The sequence below is a fragment of the Calidris pugnax genome, unplaced genomic scaffold, assembly GCF_001431845.1.
Source record: "Calidris pugnax isolate Ruff unplaced genomic scaffold, ASM143184v1 scaffold44, whole genome shotgun sequence".
In the NCBI taxonomy this organism is placed as follows: Eukaryota; Metazoa; Chordata; class Aves; order Charadriiformes; family Scolopacidae; genus Calidris; species Calidris pugnax.
In genome coordinates, this window is record NW_015094506.1 from 16,148,513 (window position 1) to 16,166,377 (window position 17,865).

General features: G+C 37.5%; 1 protein-coding gene across 1 annotated transcript in view; it reads right to left on the reverse strand.

The window, feature by feature from the left end:
* Positions 1-17,865, reverse strand: part of LOC106901096 (phosphatidylinositol phosphatase PTPRQ-like) — a 147,163-nt gene that overhangs the window by 14,138 nt on the left and 115,160 nt on the right. Inside the window, exons 54-55 of the mRNA XM_014963448.1 lie at positions 4,361-4,387; positions 3,605-3,686 (exon numbers count right to left, since the gene is read on the reverse strand). Of these exons, the coding sequence (XP_014818934.1) occupies positions 3,605-3,686; positions 4,361-4,387 (109 nt within the window). The remainder of the gene's footprint in view (positions 1-3,604; positions 3,687-4,360; positions 4,388-17,865) is intronic.

Sequence of the window (17,865 nt, forward strand, 5' to 3'; positions counted from 1 at the left end):
TTCACCTCTGTAATTATATCCTCAATAATAGAACAGTAGGTGCTTCTGAACAGGAGGGGAAAGATGTTTTCATGATAAAAGAAAAGGACTTTCAGACAAGGGACCTGACTTCTCTTCCTAGCTCTGACACATTTTCCTTGGGGAAAGAATTAGGGGAAGAATTGTAGAGAGAAACTAAGATGCTCATCTCCCTTTGAAAATTGCCAAGGGACTAGATACCATCCATGCCCTTAAAAATCTCTCTTAATATCTATGTTTCCCAGGGATGAAAAGTCTATTATTATGTTCCCTCTAAAAAGAAAGTTTCTGACAAAATAACCTTTTAAAGAATGGCTGACTTTCCATTTATATCCATACATTAAAAGACATGGTTAACAGACACGAAGTAAATAAAAAACTAATTGAAGAACTGTAACATGCTGCAGAAAAATATCTTTAAAGGCACTTACTATTTTAAAATCTTGTATTTGAATCACCTTGCCAAACCATCTTTTTAGCCATTCAGTTGCCTTTGCCTTTTGTCTCAATAATCCCTTAGAGAAGCAAAGCCCCAGTCCTATAACTGAACCTAGAGAAAGATCCCTGTTCTCAGAGTAGGGTGACTTCTGTGCATTCCTGTGAGGATTTGATAAAACCAGTAAAACACAGATAAGGGTGGAAATGTTAAAATTCCTCTCATTCAGAAAGCAGAAACTCTCTCACAAAACTTCTGTCATTCAATTGTGCAAAAAGGAAGAACACAGATGAAATCCTATAGTGTTTTGTGGGTGTTACAGACCATGGGATCTCATACCACATACATGTCAGGTGAACTTTAACTTGCCTTATTTGCTTCACTCCTCTGAGTCCTAGCTTGCTAGTTAACTAGTATAGAAGTAGCACTGCTGTACAGTACTTTGTAGTAGAGATGAAACAGAAGTAGATTATGTTATTTTTTAAATGATGCTTCCATATCTGAACAAGTGCTCAAAAGCCCAGTACCAATTTTCTGCATCAGTATGGACTTCACTCTACAGGATTATTTTCAGAACTGGGGACAGACTATTTGGATTCCCAGATTCAATCACAATTCATCACAGAAACCATATTTATTTGCAGACTCATACAACTTTGAAATAATTAATTTGCACCTTTTTACTGTAATACTTTTATGTTACGTGATGACATTCGGAGGTATTTCGCTTTTTAACTCATGAACAGTACTTATTGTAAAACACTTACAGAAGTATTTCTGTTTCAGTAATTTGCCAGTTACTAGAAAAAGCTTGATTTCCCAAAGGCTTTGAGAGATACATGAATCATCTAGGAAGCTGGAAGTCTGAATGTTAGTTAGGTGGTGCCCACCACCAGTTTCTGTGGCTCCCTATGGTTTCTTTAAACTTGTATTTTATAGCAATACATGGATCCAGATCCATTCCAAGGTCCAGATTCTCTTCTCATCACATTTACACACAGGCCATGCTGACATGTGGACCGAGATCGAACCCTGGAGATCTCCAGGCCCAGAAGCTTGGTCAATCAAGCAAATTAGTTGAGAGCAGGAGTGTCCCTGGTTTCTAAGACTAAGTGAAATGGAAAGAGCCATAGAAAACTCCAAACCAGGTTTGCTGTCTACAAACTGCCTACAGTAAATTTTCCCTAGGCTACTTTACCTACCAAAAGATACCTTGGAATTGTCCTTGAAGATTGCTAGCTGAAACAGTCCAAATTATCATATTCACACATCCTGTTCCTGGTATACTTACTAGTACAGAGACAGCCAGAGAGCCCAAGTAAGCCCATGCTTTTTGTTATGTGCTTCAGACACAATGGTCCATGGGTTTATATTTTGAGCTCACCTCTCCTACACACGTTGGAGGAGCCTTGAGTCATTTATGTGAAACTAAAATGCCGAACGTGGATGGAAACAATGTAGGTCAAGAGGTCTGTTTGGTTTTTTGTGTGCCTTCCCTGTTTCTGTGCACTGTCAATCCTATTATTCATTTGATAAAACAGGTGTTACAGATACTATAAAATATATTCTCAATTAGGGATCGGACCTATCCTGCAATTCTGCCTGTCCTTGGACAAGTAATCTGGGAAGATATCACTACACTCTCCAACATGGAAACTCAAGCTCAGAGAGAAAAAAAAATGGAAGCCCAAACGACATATAAAACCGATGATTATGAATTGACTATATAATTTAGTTGAATGAGGCCTCAGCTACTTGTATTTCTTTACATTTGAAATGGATGGCCAAGATTTTGATTTGATAAAACACTATTGTTCAAGTTTTCAGGCATTACAATGCTGTAAGGCTTCCCCAATGTGTGCCACACCTAAAGAAAGCAATATGAGAAACTTTCCAGTGATGAACGTTAATATGTGAAAATGTTATTGCTAGTAAAACTTTTCATCTGTTCAGTCATGCATAATATAACTATAATCACTCTTGTTCAAGTGAGATAACACTTCTGCTCTTGAAAAAAAAAAGGTTCTCCTTACTTTATTGCTCAGAGAATTTTATGGTGCTTTTTATTATTAAATCCAGACCAATTTTACCTAAGGAGCATAGCAAAAAAGCTGTAGGAAATACCATTAATCTTTTCACACTTTTGTTGGTTTCCCCTCAGAGACTGAAATATTATAATCTCACAGAAGAAAAGCCAATTGTTGAGTCTTCATTTTTGTTAATCCAACTGGTAAGCAATTCATGGTAAATCTATAAATCCCAAATAATAAAGTCACTGGAGACTGACAAATTATTTTTTGTGAGGGCAAATGACTGTATGTGTTAAAAATGATGATGATAAAGATTCTGAAATAACAAGAAGAGAAGATATTGTTGAGAAAAAAAATATGATAGCCGTAAAAATGTTACTTAATGAAAATAGTGAAAACTTCTGAGATTTAAATTTGAAAATATATATGCATTATATTATATGTAATGTATATTTTGAAAGCTTGTCTCTTTTCAGAAAGATAATCAGGCTTGCTGTGTTCATCTGCTCACATAAGGAGATGGAGGCTATTCATATGGAGGCTATTCTCAAGACTAGGACAAGTATGACCTATTATTTGTAGAGGAACAAAAAGCAAAGTACCATGCACAAATTTTTTCATTTACGCACTGAAACCTATGAAAGAGAAACATTTCTGAGTTCCACGGCAGTATGATTAGGGACTGAACATTTCATAGAATAAATGTCAGCTGTGTTTTTGAGGTCACCATCACTCAGGAAAAAAAACTTATTTAAAGTAGTTAAATATACCTCTGTATATATGTTAGGAAACTATTTCTAAAAAAAACATCCTCAAGAAAACTGCATATGCATCACTACATATGTAAAAGTGTAAATATTACGGTGTTCTTGCAAAGATCGGAGTCTAAAGAAGATCATCTTTTGCTGTCACTTAGGTGAATAATTCTGATCAGGTTGCAGTGTAGACTGCAGAACCCAAATCAGTGTAAAATTACTTTCTAGACAATCAACCTAGTAATTGGGTATTGATTATCAAGGCCAGAGTCCTTCACGGCCTTGCCTGCTTAAAATGGACATGAAATGTGACACATGAAACGACTGAAGGTCTTGCGATGTTGTGACAACTGCTAGCAACATACCGAAAATTCTTCCTGAAACTTTAGGTTGTTGTTTGTGCAAAGCTCTTCAACATGTTGTAGGAAGGATTTCTTGCTTATTGGCCTGAAAGTAATGACAGAAGAATTAGAAGCCTATAGGGAAATTCTTTGTCATTCTTTTTGTTCTTATTTAACTGCAGTTTATTAATAAACAACATTTTTTAGCTCAATAGAAAGACATACTGATAGGCAGAAAATTATAAATTGTTTACAGCATGCTAATTTGGGTTTTTTTCAGTCACTCACTTAAAATAGAAGCATTTTTCTCCCCTTGTTGTTTCCCCTCACCAAATTTTTAATGTTGCTAATCTTAACAGTACTGTAGGGGAGGACCGTTTTTATAGGTAACAGCATTCCAAGGCAAGGTTTTGACATTAATGGACATTTGTAAAGTTATCATTGCATTCTGAAGTACATAATACTTCTTTGTCGCACAGAAAACATCTTATACATTGCAAAGTTTTAGACATATAAAATATTGCAGTGACCTCATTCTCATAATGACATGGTTTTTAAACCCCAAGGAGTTTAAATATCCCTGTATTACTTCCCAAGCTAAAACACAGACATGCAGACTTCACCCCAGAGAGAGAGAAAGCATTTCTCCAGTTACCATGCAATTAGTCATGCTTTTATGATTTATATGCAGCTTGGAGTTTTTTCTAATAAACATAGAGGAGGGAACCACACATTGAGACTCACCAATGACCACAATATAAAAATCTTTAATAAACTTACTTGATGGATTTTCTATAACTAAGTAACCTGCAACAGAGATTTTTTGTTAAATGTAGCAAGCTGATAGTTAACCAATATTGTGCATGTTAATAAGTTTTAGATGAAATACTCAAGTAACTAAAGGACAAGACTTATTTCTCTCATGGGTTCAAATACTATTATATGTCAGATATCTTGGGTGATTGTCCTGCTCTGTTTTTACCTCAGGTATTGGCAGATATGGATATGGTAGTTACAGTCTCTATCATTCTCTTCAGATCATTTTACAGTGCACTGGGCTCATATGGCCGTGGGAAATCCATACTTCCAGCACACCACTTCATAGACATCGACAGGCTTCAATTTACACTATGTACTCAATATCATTCTTCTAAGGGCCATTTCAGAGCATAACAATAGGATTCATCTGACTGAATACAGACACCTATTTCTGAGCCAGTCCCTATAGATTCCTTGTATAATCAATAAAGACAAATAGGTGTGATTTCATCTCATTTTAAGAAGATTATCAAAAATTAGTCACAGATGAATTATGCTATTGTGTGCCTCTACAGAAACCAAGAAGCTATGGCTGCTTTTCTAAAGATCTTTAAAATAAGTGCTTGTTTCTATGCTCATTTTTGCATGTTCACTGCTCTTTCTGGTACATGGTGATTTTAGAAACTGTGCTACATATTAAGTCTTTAACTTGATTTCTCAGCAGGATCATGAAGATGTTATGTGAGCATCAGTACTCAGGGGATCTTCAGATGGCCTTGAAACTTGGTCATCATCATCACCTCTAAACCCATTTTAAAAGTGGCTCAGGATTATGGATTTAGAAGCCAAACTTTGGGCACCCAGACTCACAAAGCTTGGTTAAAAGACCAAGCCAAAAAGTCTGAATTAGTTTAGTTTAAAAGATAACTTGCCCCTTCAAAAAAGTTCTAAGGATAACTTTTATGTGTCTTGTCTCTCCAAAATTCATACATTCTTGCATGCAAATTTTTTTTTTAAAAATTCTATAGTACAAATGTCTACTGCTGTCATAATTTTAGTAGAACAGACCACAATTTGCTTTGAAAATAATTTGATTTATGAAGTTATACATAAATATTTAAATTTTAAATTAGATAATAAAGTGAGATCAATAAAATTGTTGAATCATTTATTATTAAGCATCAGAGAAGTTAATTTCAAAGCTACTAAAGGTGCCTTTGTGGTGCATACTTCTTTATGACAGTTCCCTCCAAACAAAGCAAATTGGCTCTGAAAGCCTTGGGTCAGTCTCACTGGAGTAAAAAGAATTGTAAGACATCACAGAAAAAAAGGCTCAAAGTGCTTACTAGGACTGAAGGAGAGCTTTAGAACGAAAAAGAAGGCAATCAGATGACAAAGCATGCAAGTTCTACTCAGAATATATAGACATCTAACTACTGCTTTTCGTATCACTTATGTTTGCATTACGTCGCAGACAAAAACTACCTTCCAGCAATAATGGGAACATTATAGAGCTAAAGTTTCCTGAAGAAAAAGTATTCTTAATAGCTCTGCCAATGTACTGCACACAAATAGATTTGTCTTTAAGCAGAAAGTAAACATTTTTTAGGCCTTTTCCAGGTCAAAATTATAAGCAATCTCTGCAAGGAAATGACACACTTGTTTTTCCCTTGAATTCACCTACCTTCACCATAATATAGGAAAAAAGTAATCTCCCAGTTGACATCTGAGTAATTTTTTGAATACTGTTGGCTTCCCTGCTGTTGAACTGATGGCAGTTTGGGGCTTTCTGCATCTAATTTGCAGTAAGCAAATGTAGTTTGGTCATTAGGGAGTGAAAATTACATCTATGCTATACATAAGCAACCTCGGTATGTCATTTAGTGCTTCAGTGCTGAAGGCAGATGGATCCAACAGCAAAGAACATCGGAGACAAGCAGCACCATTAACACTACCTTACTCAACAGTATTTCATTTTTTTACTTTAACTCAAAGCAGGGAAGTAAAGCACTGGAAATGGCTCAGGAAATGAACAAATGAACTAAACAGTGTTACATATGTTGCTTTCTAATTAATTTTTAATATTAATAACAGGTGATTTTTTTTTTAAGGCATAATCATAGATTACCTTTCACAAGCAGTAAACGTTTTTAAAGAAGGCACCTACAGATCAACACTTTAACCTGTCTGTGGGCATTTAAGTGAAGAACTTGATTTTTAGAACTATCGACTCTCACACTTCTGTTGGTAGCAAGTGCAGTGGCTTGGCAGCTCATAAAATAAGATGATTTAATTTAAACGCATATATGAGAATTAATGTCTAACTTGAAGACTGTGGCAAAGATGTTGGCTTTGTTGTGTAAGAATCTTCAGAAGGGATGAATTTTGTATGCTACTAAAGACTTACAGCTGTGCTCAGCTTCAGCATCCTCAGACTCCAAAAATTACTACTTTTTCTAAGTCCCTTGACTTGGAATACGTGATAATAATCTTTCATCAATGAACAAATACTCTTCTACCTGTAATCTTGTTCTCTACATTTCCTAGTCTTTTGTATAAAACATGAGAATACAGATATCACTAGATCTTGATGAATCAAACCATGAAGTTGTGAATTTCCCTATTTCAGCTGGACAATTCCAGATTCCCACTTGTCTGACTTTGAAACTAGGAAAGAAAAACATTCTCTAAGATAAAGAATGCTTTATTGCCTTAAATCTGATTTTCTTTTAAAACAGTGTATTGTTTCATGTGTGGGATTTTTTTTGAAGTCTATCAAAAATCTGAATCCCACTCAGATTACTTATGATAGAGCTCGAAAGAAGCCATTTATTTGTGTTGGCAGTGGTAACTGAAGACCATATTGTCACACAGACTCAGCTTTCTCTCTGGGTCAATCATCTGAAATCCACAGGGCATTAAAACTTTGTCCAAATAGAAAACAAAAGAAATGAGTATGTAGGCAAAAGGCTTAGCTCATAAGCACCATTGACACTTCCTAGGAACAACGGAGGAACTAATTTTTAGCAAGTTAATTGAAAGCAATATGGAGCTTAACCCTTCCTAAATAATAAAGGCCTAAGGAAAGAGAACACATGGTCATTTCTTCCATGCTACCAGGACATGTACATTCATAAACCTTGTACTCCTGGGATATAAAGCTCAGGAAGGCTATTTTTGATAGATAAATTGATACTTTGATAAAGGGAAACTTGAAGAAAAAGTCAAGACATGAGCCATGCTTATCCCCACTCAAAGAAAGAAGAAACGGGCTAGTCTAGAGAAAGTAATGTGTGTGCAGACGCGTTACCTCAAATATAGACACCTACTGAATGCACACTATATAGGAAAGGCAAGATCAGACAATAATTTTATATACAATACTTTTCCTTAAAGAGTTCTAACTACCTGGTATTTGCAAGGGTTACAGTGTTTGTAATTCAGAAATATTTCTTCTGAATCTGTGCCCCATTTGCTTTACAAACTGTTTCACCAGTATGAAACGAAGCCTCAAAGCGTCCACCACAAGGTGTAACTTCTCAAGGAAAGCTTTTAGGAAATGGGGACCTACATGGCTTTATCCTTGCTGCAGAAACCACTGCAAAAGTAAGGTGCCAGAGAAGAAGTCTCCAAGGTAAGCACCTGGAACAGGGAAGATTACTTGTCTTTTGCCAAACCTGGTGCACCCTGAAAATTTAATGGCAGAATCTATTCACAGCAGATGAATGTCTGCTTCAAAAAGTGACTTGCCAAACCCTATGGACAGTAAGTAACGAGAGGCCCTATTAAATGTATTCAGTGTGCTTACTGAATGAACGCTGAATCCAGTTTACACTGATGGGCCATATATGTTTTAAACACGGATTTTTTTTTTTCTGTTATTGCCTATCTCATACCATCTTCACCATCATGGAGATCAACATTCAAAGTTAGCATTTTGACTTCATAAAGTGGATCTCATTTCCACTGAATTCAGCAGGGCTTAACTCCCTGAATGCCCTCAGAAACTACATCCCATTAATTAATAGCCTAGCAAAGACTTGCTGAAAGATGGTGTCTGTGTATTGGCTAATTTTCAGACACTGAAGTTTTTCAAGTATTTTTTTTTTTTTTTCTGGTGACCCCTACATTAAAAAATTACTACTGGCAACTGGGATTTGCCATGAATCTCCTGATCTGAAAAAAATGTTGAGCCCCAAAAAGTTTCAAAATTGGCAAAATGGGACACTTGGCACTTTTAAATTTGATGCTTTTTCTACTTAAGATGACTTTTTAAATGCAAAATAATTCATAGTAAAGAAGTTACAATAATGGAAATTTGCTGAGTTTTGGTTCATTTAACTTTTCAAGCTTTTGAATTTTCCGCCTGTTAAGAATGATAAAAAACATTTCCAGTCATACTCTTACAGAATAGGAAAACCTTTTCCTACTTTTTTATTTCTTATGTGATACCAGCTGCACAAATTTTCTGAGAATATGAGCAAAGATCATAGGCCACGATCCACTAAGTATGAGAGAATGTCTGAGACAGTCAAGAACAGCCTCATGGAGCAGGCTAGAGTATCTTGATTCTGTGGATGAACTGTGTCAGCTGCAAGTCCGTGCCTTCACTGATTTATAGTAGCTAATGTGATAAATAATACACTGGCTGAGAAATGACAAAACACCTGGTTTCCAAAGCATCTCCTTCAAATAAGCACCGAATGGGATGATTGATATGTACAGAAAAAGACTATACTGCTCTTTTATCACCTAAGATTTTCATACAAATTCCCCACTAACCTTTCAGGGTAGAAAGTATACTTAGTTGGACCAGATTTCAGCTAATTTGCTGCTATCTAAAAAATACAAACAAGCCAAGCCTGGGGAAGGAGTCTGCCGGTCTGTGTTATCCTCATACAAGATGCCATGAACTGAAACCAGCATTCTGCAATACAGGAAGCTTTGCAAACACAGCTGAGATAGACAGATAGATGACTAAATGCAGCCAACATATGTCAGTAGGTTATGCAGATGCAATGATGCACAGTCCCATTCCAAATACACAGTCAATTTGTAAAGGTTGCACTGTAGCCATCAACTTGTAACCAAATAATTTAACACGCTAACTTGTCACTGCTTTAACCACAGATCAGAATGATAAGGACAACACAGTGAAAGACAGCATTAGAGACACCTGAAATACTGGCTTTTCAGGAAGGACAAGCATGGGAGACGAGTAGGGGATGTCGAACTCTGTGTCAATGACCAGCTGGAATGCATGGAGCTCTGCCTGAGGATGGATGAAGAGCCAACCCAGAGCTTATGGGTCAGGATTAAAGGGAACTCAGAGGCAGATGATGTTACAGAGGGGGTCTGCTACAGGCCATCCAACCAGGAAGAATGGGTGGATGAGACCATCTTATAGATGGATAGGAGCAGCTTCATGTTCACAAGCCAGGAGGCCTGCATGGATGAACAAGGAGCTCCTGCAGAAACCCAAACTCAAAAAGGAAGCCTAGAGAGGGTGGAAGCAAGGAAAGGTAGCCTGGGAGGAATACAGAGAAATTGTCTCAGCAGCCAGGGATTAGGTTAGGAAAGCAAAAGCCCTGTAGAATTAAATCTGGCAAGGGACATCAAGAGCAATGATAAAATCTTCAATAGGTACGTTGTTCATAAAAGGAAGACTAGGGAAAATGTGGGCCCTCTTCAGACGAAATGGGAGACCTGGTCACCCAGAATATGGAGAAGGCTGAGGTACTCAATGACTTTTTTGCCTCTGTCTCCACCAGCAAGTGTTCTAGCCACACCGCCCAAGTCGCAGAGGCAAAGGAAGGGACTGGAAGAATGACAAGCCACCCTATCCTCTAGGAAACGACCAGGTTTGAGACCATCTAAGGAAGCCGAAGGTATCCCAGTCCGTGGGATCTGATGAGATTCACCCACAGGTCCTGAGAGAACTGGCAGATGAAGTTGCCAAGCTGCTACCCATCATATTTGAGAAGTGATGGAAGAAGTGACAGGCAGAGGAGGCTCCGGGGAGACCTTATAGCAGCTTTCCAGTACTTAAAGGGCACCTACAAGAGAAATGGGCAGGGCATCTATCAGGGAGTGCAGTGATAGGACAAGGGGTATTTGTTTTAAACTGAGAAAGGGAAGATTTAGATCAGAAATTAGGAAGAAATTCTTTACTGTGAGGAACAGGTTGCCCTGAGAAGTTGTGGATGTCCCATCCCTGGAGGTGTTCAAGGAAAGGTTGGATGAGGCTTTGAGTAACCTGGTCTAGCAGAAGGTGTCCTTGCCCATGGCAGGGAGGTTGGAACTAGATGACCTTTAAGGTCCCTTCCAACTCTAAGCATTCTATGATTCTAAATGTTTCTTTTGATCACTGATGTTGCCAGAACTTACTGAAACGTTCTTTAAAGCTTAAAAAGAGCCATAAAAATTAAAAGATTTTGAGGAGATAAAGGATATCCTGCCCCTCATTACTATATGTATGTTATCTAGTAGTATATTTACTGACTTCCAGTTGAGAAGACAGCATGAATCCTGGCCTGAGGAGCTCTCAGTTAGTGCCTGCACGTCAAACTTCAATAATGTGTCATAATATCCAACAAAGGACCTGGGCAAGGAGCTTGCTGTAGCTTCAGTGTAGCTACTGTTTGAAATATAATAATCCCAAATTTAACAGCTGCATCATGTACCTTACAAGAATGGCAGAAGAACAGAGCCTTTTATTTTGGTCATTAAAGGAGTGGGGAAGGAGGAAAGAGGAAAATACAGATGGGAGGACATGACAAACTGCAAACCAAAATATGAGACTGACTCATTTAAACAAGGGTGATGTCACTAAAACTGCTGAAGCACTGTTCATTAAAGGTCTTGCTGTGCATAAATCACAATGAAGTGCACGTAAGTATGAAATATTATAGATTTTCCAATTACCCTGTAGAGTTTGAGACTGTACAAATCCAAACATAATTTAGACAGAAAAGTGGTAGAATAGTACTCTGCAAACTGATAAATGATATGACTGCAAGGATACATTGCTGAGGCGGTAGCAGCATAGTACAACCAGCTGCTGTGTGAGTGAGTACAAAAGGCAGTTGAGGAAAAAAGGGAACTTCTCTTAAGTACATACATTCTAACTGCCAAAGGAAAGAAACAGCATGTTTCTTATGTCACATTTGCACTGCATTTGCTTTAAGGATATGCTATATATATCAGTGCTATATTGTCATAATGTCTTAGAATTTCTGTGTAAAAATTGCCCTGATTTATTTCAAAATAGTTGTGGAACTGCTGTACTTTAACATTAGAGACTAAAAATAAACATGATTTCATGATGACAAATACTACTGTTCGTCATTAGCTGCAAAGATTGACATTTCCTTTTGATTAACTATATTATTCAATATAGTATGGTAGCACACAGGTTAAGAGAACAGAATAGAAACACACCATGTTGCTTCAATAATACAAAAACTTACTGGATGACAAATATCTCCTTGCGTCTAAAGAAAAATGAAGAGTATCTGGAAGTAAAATCCATTAACACTTTAGTATATAAACAGAATTAGTGCTATTCTTATTCAGCTAACAGTTTGGAAACAAGGCCATTTTGAAGATCCATCAAGATCATTTACTCAAGTCACAGTTATCACAGTGCACTGGCAATGGTTTGCTCTTCAGAGAACATTTTCTGCTGTTATTATCAGGTACTAACAACACTATGTGAATGACAAGTGCCCCACACAGAACATACCACATCCATTACGTCGATGACTTCCAGATGATTCATAGTATGTTTTCTCATCTGTTACAGCAGCCATTCCTGTGTGCACTGTTTTAAACAGGTTTGTACATGCAACCAGCTTACTCCCTACCACACACATAGACATATACACATTCAAACAAAACAGGTCAACAGCCACAACCTTTCATCTTCCAGCTATTCCTATTCTGCACCAGTAGGATGCCTGACTGCTAGGGCAAGACTATTTTAGGCTTCTCATCTTTAAGGAGACTGCCTACCACAGCGTGCCATCTGACACAGCAGGGAAAATACAGGTAGGTAAAGAATGTTCACTAAACATTTCTAACTCAGTTGGACGTCCTATATGATTGAGAATCAGCATTATATTTATTCAGCAAATAATATCCATATTTCTGGCAGTCAGAAAGAACAGGTTTCCTTCTGATAAGTATCTGTGACAAGATTCTTTGTCAGATAGAAAAAAAATGAATAGCCTGGAATTGCTGCATACACCTTACAGGAGCAGATGTCAGGATGGCCGGTGTGCTGAGCTCTACAGAAATCCAGATGCTATGCAAATCCCTAAATGTCAATTAAACTGACAGATTTGTTCTTGAATTAGTTGACCAGGACTTCTGGGATTCTGACTCTTTCAAAATGCTTATGTAGGTGTGTGGTCTACACAAAACACTGGACCACCAAAAAACCTCAGAAATTCTGCATATTTAAAAATACATAACCCTTTTTTTGCTAACACAATTAATCAGCGATTTGCACTTAGATCTCTATCTTGTTGTAAAAAGAGCTGAAGATTAAGTGATTTTCTAAAAGCTAGTGAGAAGTGTCTTGAGGATGGAGGTCATTCTTTGAAAGAGGATCTCAGTGACCTGTGTAAATAAGAACACCACAAACACTTCCAAACAAGCAAAGGTCAGAAAGGGGTCATGGCTACAGCCTCTTTGGACTACTGTTTTGCCTAAGGAGTACGCTTACCGTGTAAATCTCTCATCCTTCAGCTCCAGGTCTGCCACTGTGATCAACTGATCCAGCTTAAACTTAGTGTCAATAATTTCAGCATCTCGTGGGGAGTATGTGCCTCCCTCTTTCTGCTTTTGCCGAATTCTAAACAGAAAATAATCGTGAAAAATAAACATGCAAAAGATTAAAGGATACATAGGTCAATACTTTGATTAGACAGGATGAAACTGAAAAAAGGTTGCCAGGAATCCTTCCTTGGCCTTTATTCTGCTCTCCCTTTCTACAGTGGAATTTAGACAAATCCAGCAGTTACAAATTCAAATTTATACAGAAAGAATCTAGACTATATATTCCTTTTTTTTTTCTACATAATTTCTTTGGCAATGATGATGCCAAAGATGAATGATGCAGCTGAGGAAGAAATTCTGATGAATGAGCGAGCTTAACATCATGTATGCAGTGCATGATTGTTCTTTAAATGGACATATTGTTCACGATTTGAATTAGAAGTTGATTTTTTTTTTTCACATGTCAGACTTCAATGTATTTAATTGATAAAATTTATTAGCAAGAGAAAACAGAATTTAGAGTATTTACTTCATATCAAGCTAGGGTTAGTCATCACACTAGCTTCAGCCAGCTGACACTCTGATCTGTATCCTTAAGTCAATAGAGAAGTGGCTCTGGAAGGGTTGATAGGCTACTTGCTCCGATTTACCCTCTGGAGAAGTTCTTTTTCTTCCTTCATCTATGGAGGTTACTCCCACTAGACTAAAATTTTTGTGAATGCCTCCCTAAGTTTCTACATAAAATAAAAGAAAAAAAAAGAGAAAAAAAAAGAAAATGCAATACATTTTGAAATGACAGATTGATTCCATTTATAGGATTGTTTCAACTCTTTAACCATTTTTGAATGCTGGCAAACATAAATCTCACCTTGCAAAAGCATATACTGCAGCCACCAAAAGCACAACTGAAAGTATACACAAAGTAACAGCAAGAACAACTTCTACAGATCTTCCTGATGGTCCTTCACCTGCAACAGAAAGTGGAAATCTAATATTTCATCGATTCATTGCAATTTTTACATTTGTGACAGAGTGAAATCAGGCAGTGATGACAGACAGATACTTTTCTGTCTGTACAACTGCATCCGTTTTGTGTCAGTCAAAGAGCTGCTCAGGAAAGGAAAATATAACAAACGCAGAAACAATTTATGTAAAGGTTCCTAAACATTGCTGACCTATGGAATACACAGCACTAACAGTGTATGTCTACAGCCATTTCAGTTTTACCTGCTAAAGAGGTTAAGGTAGGTCTACACTGCAGTTACATCAGTCTGAACACTAGACCGAGCTGAGCTCCTGCTTCAGCGTCTGTGCCGCCAAGAACGGACACGCCGCTCCACCAGCTAGGAGCCATCAAGCTCCAGAAGGGGAAGAGACACAACTCTAAGGATATGAGGCCTGCAGCCATCACTCCCAGGCACAAAATAAAAGATGCTTTTTGGAGATCCTCTCCTCAGGCTGCTGAAGGAACCCACCTAGTAATCAGATCTGAACTTTCCTGATTAATCTGCCTCACTGACCATTAACTCATACTCTTTATTTATGTGGGAATTGGTGATGTTTTTAGGAATAACCATCAGCACATCAAAAGTAATCATAAAGGCCTATATACTAAAATGTAAATGTGCTGGTGTTCTACTCAGTCCTTCCAGGAGAGAATGAAAGCTCATTCAGAGACTGATAAACCTTTTAGATTAGGAGTTTCTAGACCTCTTTTTGAACCTTTTTAGTGCTAAATTTTTTGAGACTCATTTAATTCCTCCGCCTTCCCAGTAATCCTGTCCCTATCTCAAAAGTCTCAGCCTCCTTTTTCCTCAGGCATACAGTGAAAACAAGAAAAGCAACAGATTACTACTGATGGTATTGTTCACCTACGCTGACATTCACCTTCACTTGCTGATCCACTGTGGAAAACCTAGATCCTAGCTATGAAGCTCAGATTTCCCACTCAAGGGAAAATATCTTCCCAAGGATACACTGGGAAATACTTAAGTCCTGGCTTTGTTTCTCTCAAAAGCCTCTGATTTTTGGATTAGAGAGTATATTGCAGATGAATGCATGTAAATTGGAGAACATGATTAAAATTTAACCTGACCCTGATTTAGCTGAAGAAATCATCTTAAAACAGTAGGATGCAATTTTAAAGATCAAGTGCATGGTTCTACATGTAGGCAGTAATAATCACCTACAATAATAGAGTACAGTAAACAGTAGGTGAGAATATTGTAGACCAAACCCAACACGAATAAGCAATATCATGCCTGTATGAACTGATTTTTCCACTGCATTAGTAAAGTTTCAGATGCAACACTGGACACTATAAGGTAAGAACAATTTAGGTCAGGGAAAGACTATAGAAAAGCTAGCATATAAAAAAATATTGCAAGGAGAAAAGGAATGAAAAAGTCCCTGCCACTCACTGATCTCTGTGATAAGGCACAAATGTTAGTAATGTGGAAGAAGAACTAAAGAATCTCCAGAGGAACCTCTACAACAGTTCTATCTATTTTGCACTAAATAGTGACGTTAAAGTAAACCTTATGCTTAATATCAGTCCAAACATTGCCAATGTTATTAAACCAAACTGTGCTGACGGAATACCCACCAGGAATAAAAAAATACATTTTCTCCTGTTTCTTTGCAAAAAGGAGGGACTACACATGTGTGTAGAGATGATAATGGGAAAGGAGACAAAACAGAAGACATCATGTTGTATAATTCTGACGTGCTGCAATTCAACACATGATGATAACAAGCTGCAATAACAGAATATCATAAGGTAGCGTTCTATGAAAAAAGCAGTGTCAGGAAACCCCATTTTGATTATTTCCTCTCTCATCAGCTTTGTATTTCACGCGGAAAATTCTACACTTACAAAGGACTACCAGCTGCCCCACAATGATTTGTTGAACTAGCTACCAGAGTTTATGGAAAGATTATAAGCTGCCTCGATGTGTTAGAAGTTGAAAGAATATTTGTCACGACATCTTAATTATCTTATGGAAAAATCCTGACCTTTCATTGTAGTATGGACATTACTTTTGCAATGCCAGTCATGGGTTATGAGGAAGAAACTCCACTTCTCCAACACAAAAGGAGAGTTGTGGTACTCCAAGTATAGTTGAGTGGGATCACCGTATTAAAATGTATCCTCTACTGTAATTAAAAAACCATTATTGCAGCTGCGTGTTCCAATAATTTCTGCTTCAGTTATATATAAATTTTTTCTGCTTCTTGTGGTACATAAAAGTTTTTTTTCTTGTTGGGTAGCTCTAAAATTTAGAAGTTAAGGACAGAAAAGAGTTTGCCCATTTTAAAAGCAGTTCTTTTAAACCATTTAAAAAAAACCATTTTAAACTATTTTAAAAGCAGTTCTTTTAACCCATTTTAAAAGCAGTTCTTGCTATTAAATTTTAGCACAGAAGGCATGGATATCTGAGGAGTTTATCAGGTCTATTTTTTTTTCCTATTACATTTTATTCAGCATACAAACAGATCTTGATTCTTTACGATCTGCACCAAAGGAGAATGTGTCACAAGTTTTCAGTAACAGTACAGAAGCAGACAAATTACACTATCTGCCTGCCACTAAAGCATGATTTCTTTAAGCACTGCAGAACTTTTCTGTTAGAAAGAGAAAGTTGCCCAGAGGACTGGATACATTTGGACTAATTTCCGGTAGACTTTTTTCTCTGATTGGAGACACTGTCTTTCCCTTACAAAGCAAACTATTTGCTTCATTGGCTTAGAACTTTTAAACTCAGAACATACAAAGACAACTTTTGTGTTGCACTTTCCAAACCATTCATGGTTAGAGAAATAGTGCCAGATCCTTTCAGAATATTCAGGTAGTGAATTAACATTTCAGGATCTTCAGTATCAGATCATGTAACAAATTTCTAACATGGATTAGATGAATAAGGGAGCTCATATCACAGAAGACGAATGCCAAATGAAACATATGTGCCCACTAAAATTCTTCTGGGTACTCATCCAGTTGTCTTGGGATCCCTTTTCAGAAAGACAGGGCTAATGCTTAGCTAAGTAAGTTTTGGCTTACCAATATATTAAAAGATCTTATTGCAATCTGCTATAGGAGTCTTCATTCCTAGTTTTGGGGGTAGATCAACACTGCCATGTAGGAATTTATGCTGGATTTGAGACCCCATAATGGCTGGCTTATTGGCCAGTGACATCAGAACCAGATGGATTCTGTTAGAAATTATTAAACTATAAATTAATATGGAGCTTTGTCTGTATCTAAAGGATGAAGGGCTAAAGGGTCACGTTCTCAGATGAGCTGTCACTACAAGGAATGATCAGCAGCCAAGAGGTTTCTTACACTAGGATCACTGGAATAGAATCATAGAATCACAGAATCATTTAGTTTGGAAAAGACCTTTAAGATCATTGAGTCCAACCATAAACCTAACTCTGCCAATTCCATCACTAAACCATGTCCCTAAGTGCCACACCCTCCTGGGATGGTGATTCAATCATTTCCCTGGGCAGCCTGTTCCAGTGCCTTACAACCCTTTTGGTGAAGAAATTTTTCCTAATATCTAATCTAAGCCTCCCCTGGCACAACTTGAGCCATTCTCTCTTTTCCTATTGCTTGTTACTTGGGAGAAGAGACCGACCCCCACTTTTCTATAACCTCCTTTCAGGTAGCTGTAGAGAGCGATAAGGTTTCCCCCCTCAGCCTCCTCTTCTCCAATCCCCGTTCCCTCAGCAAGACTTGTGTG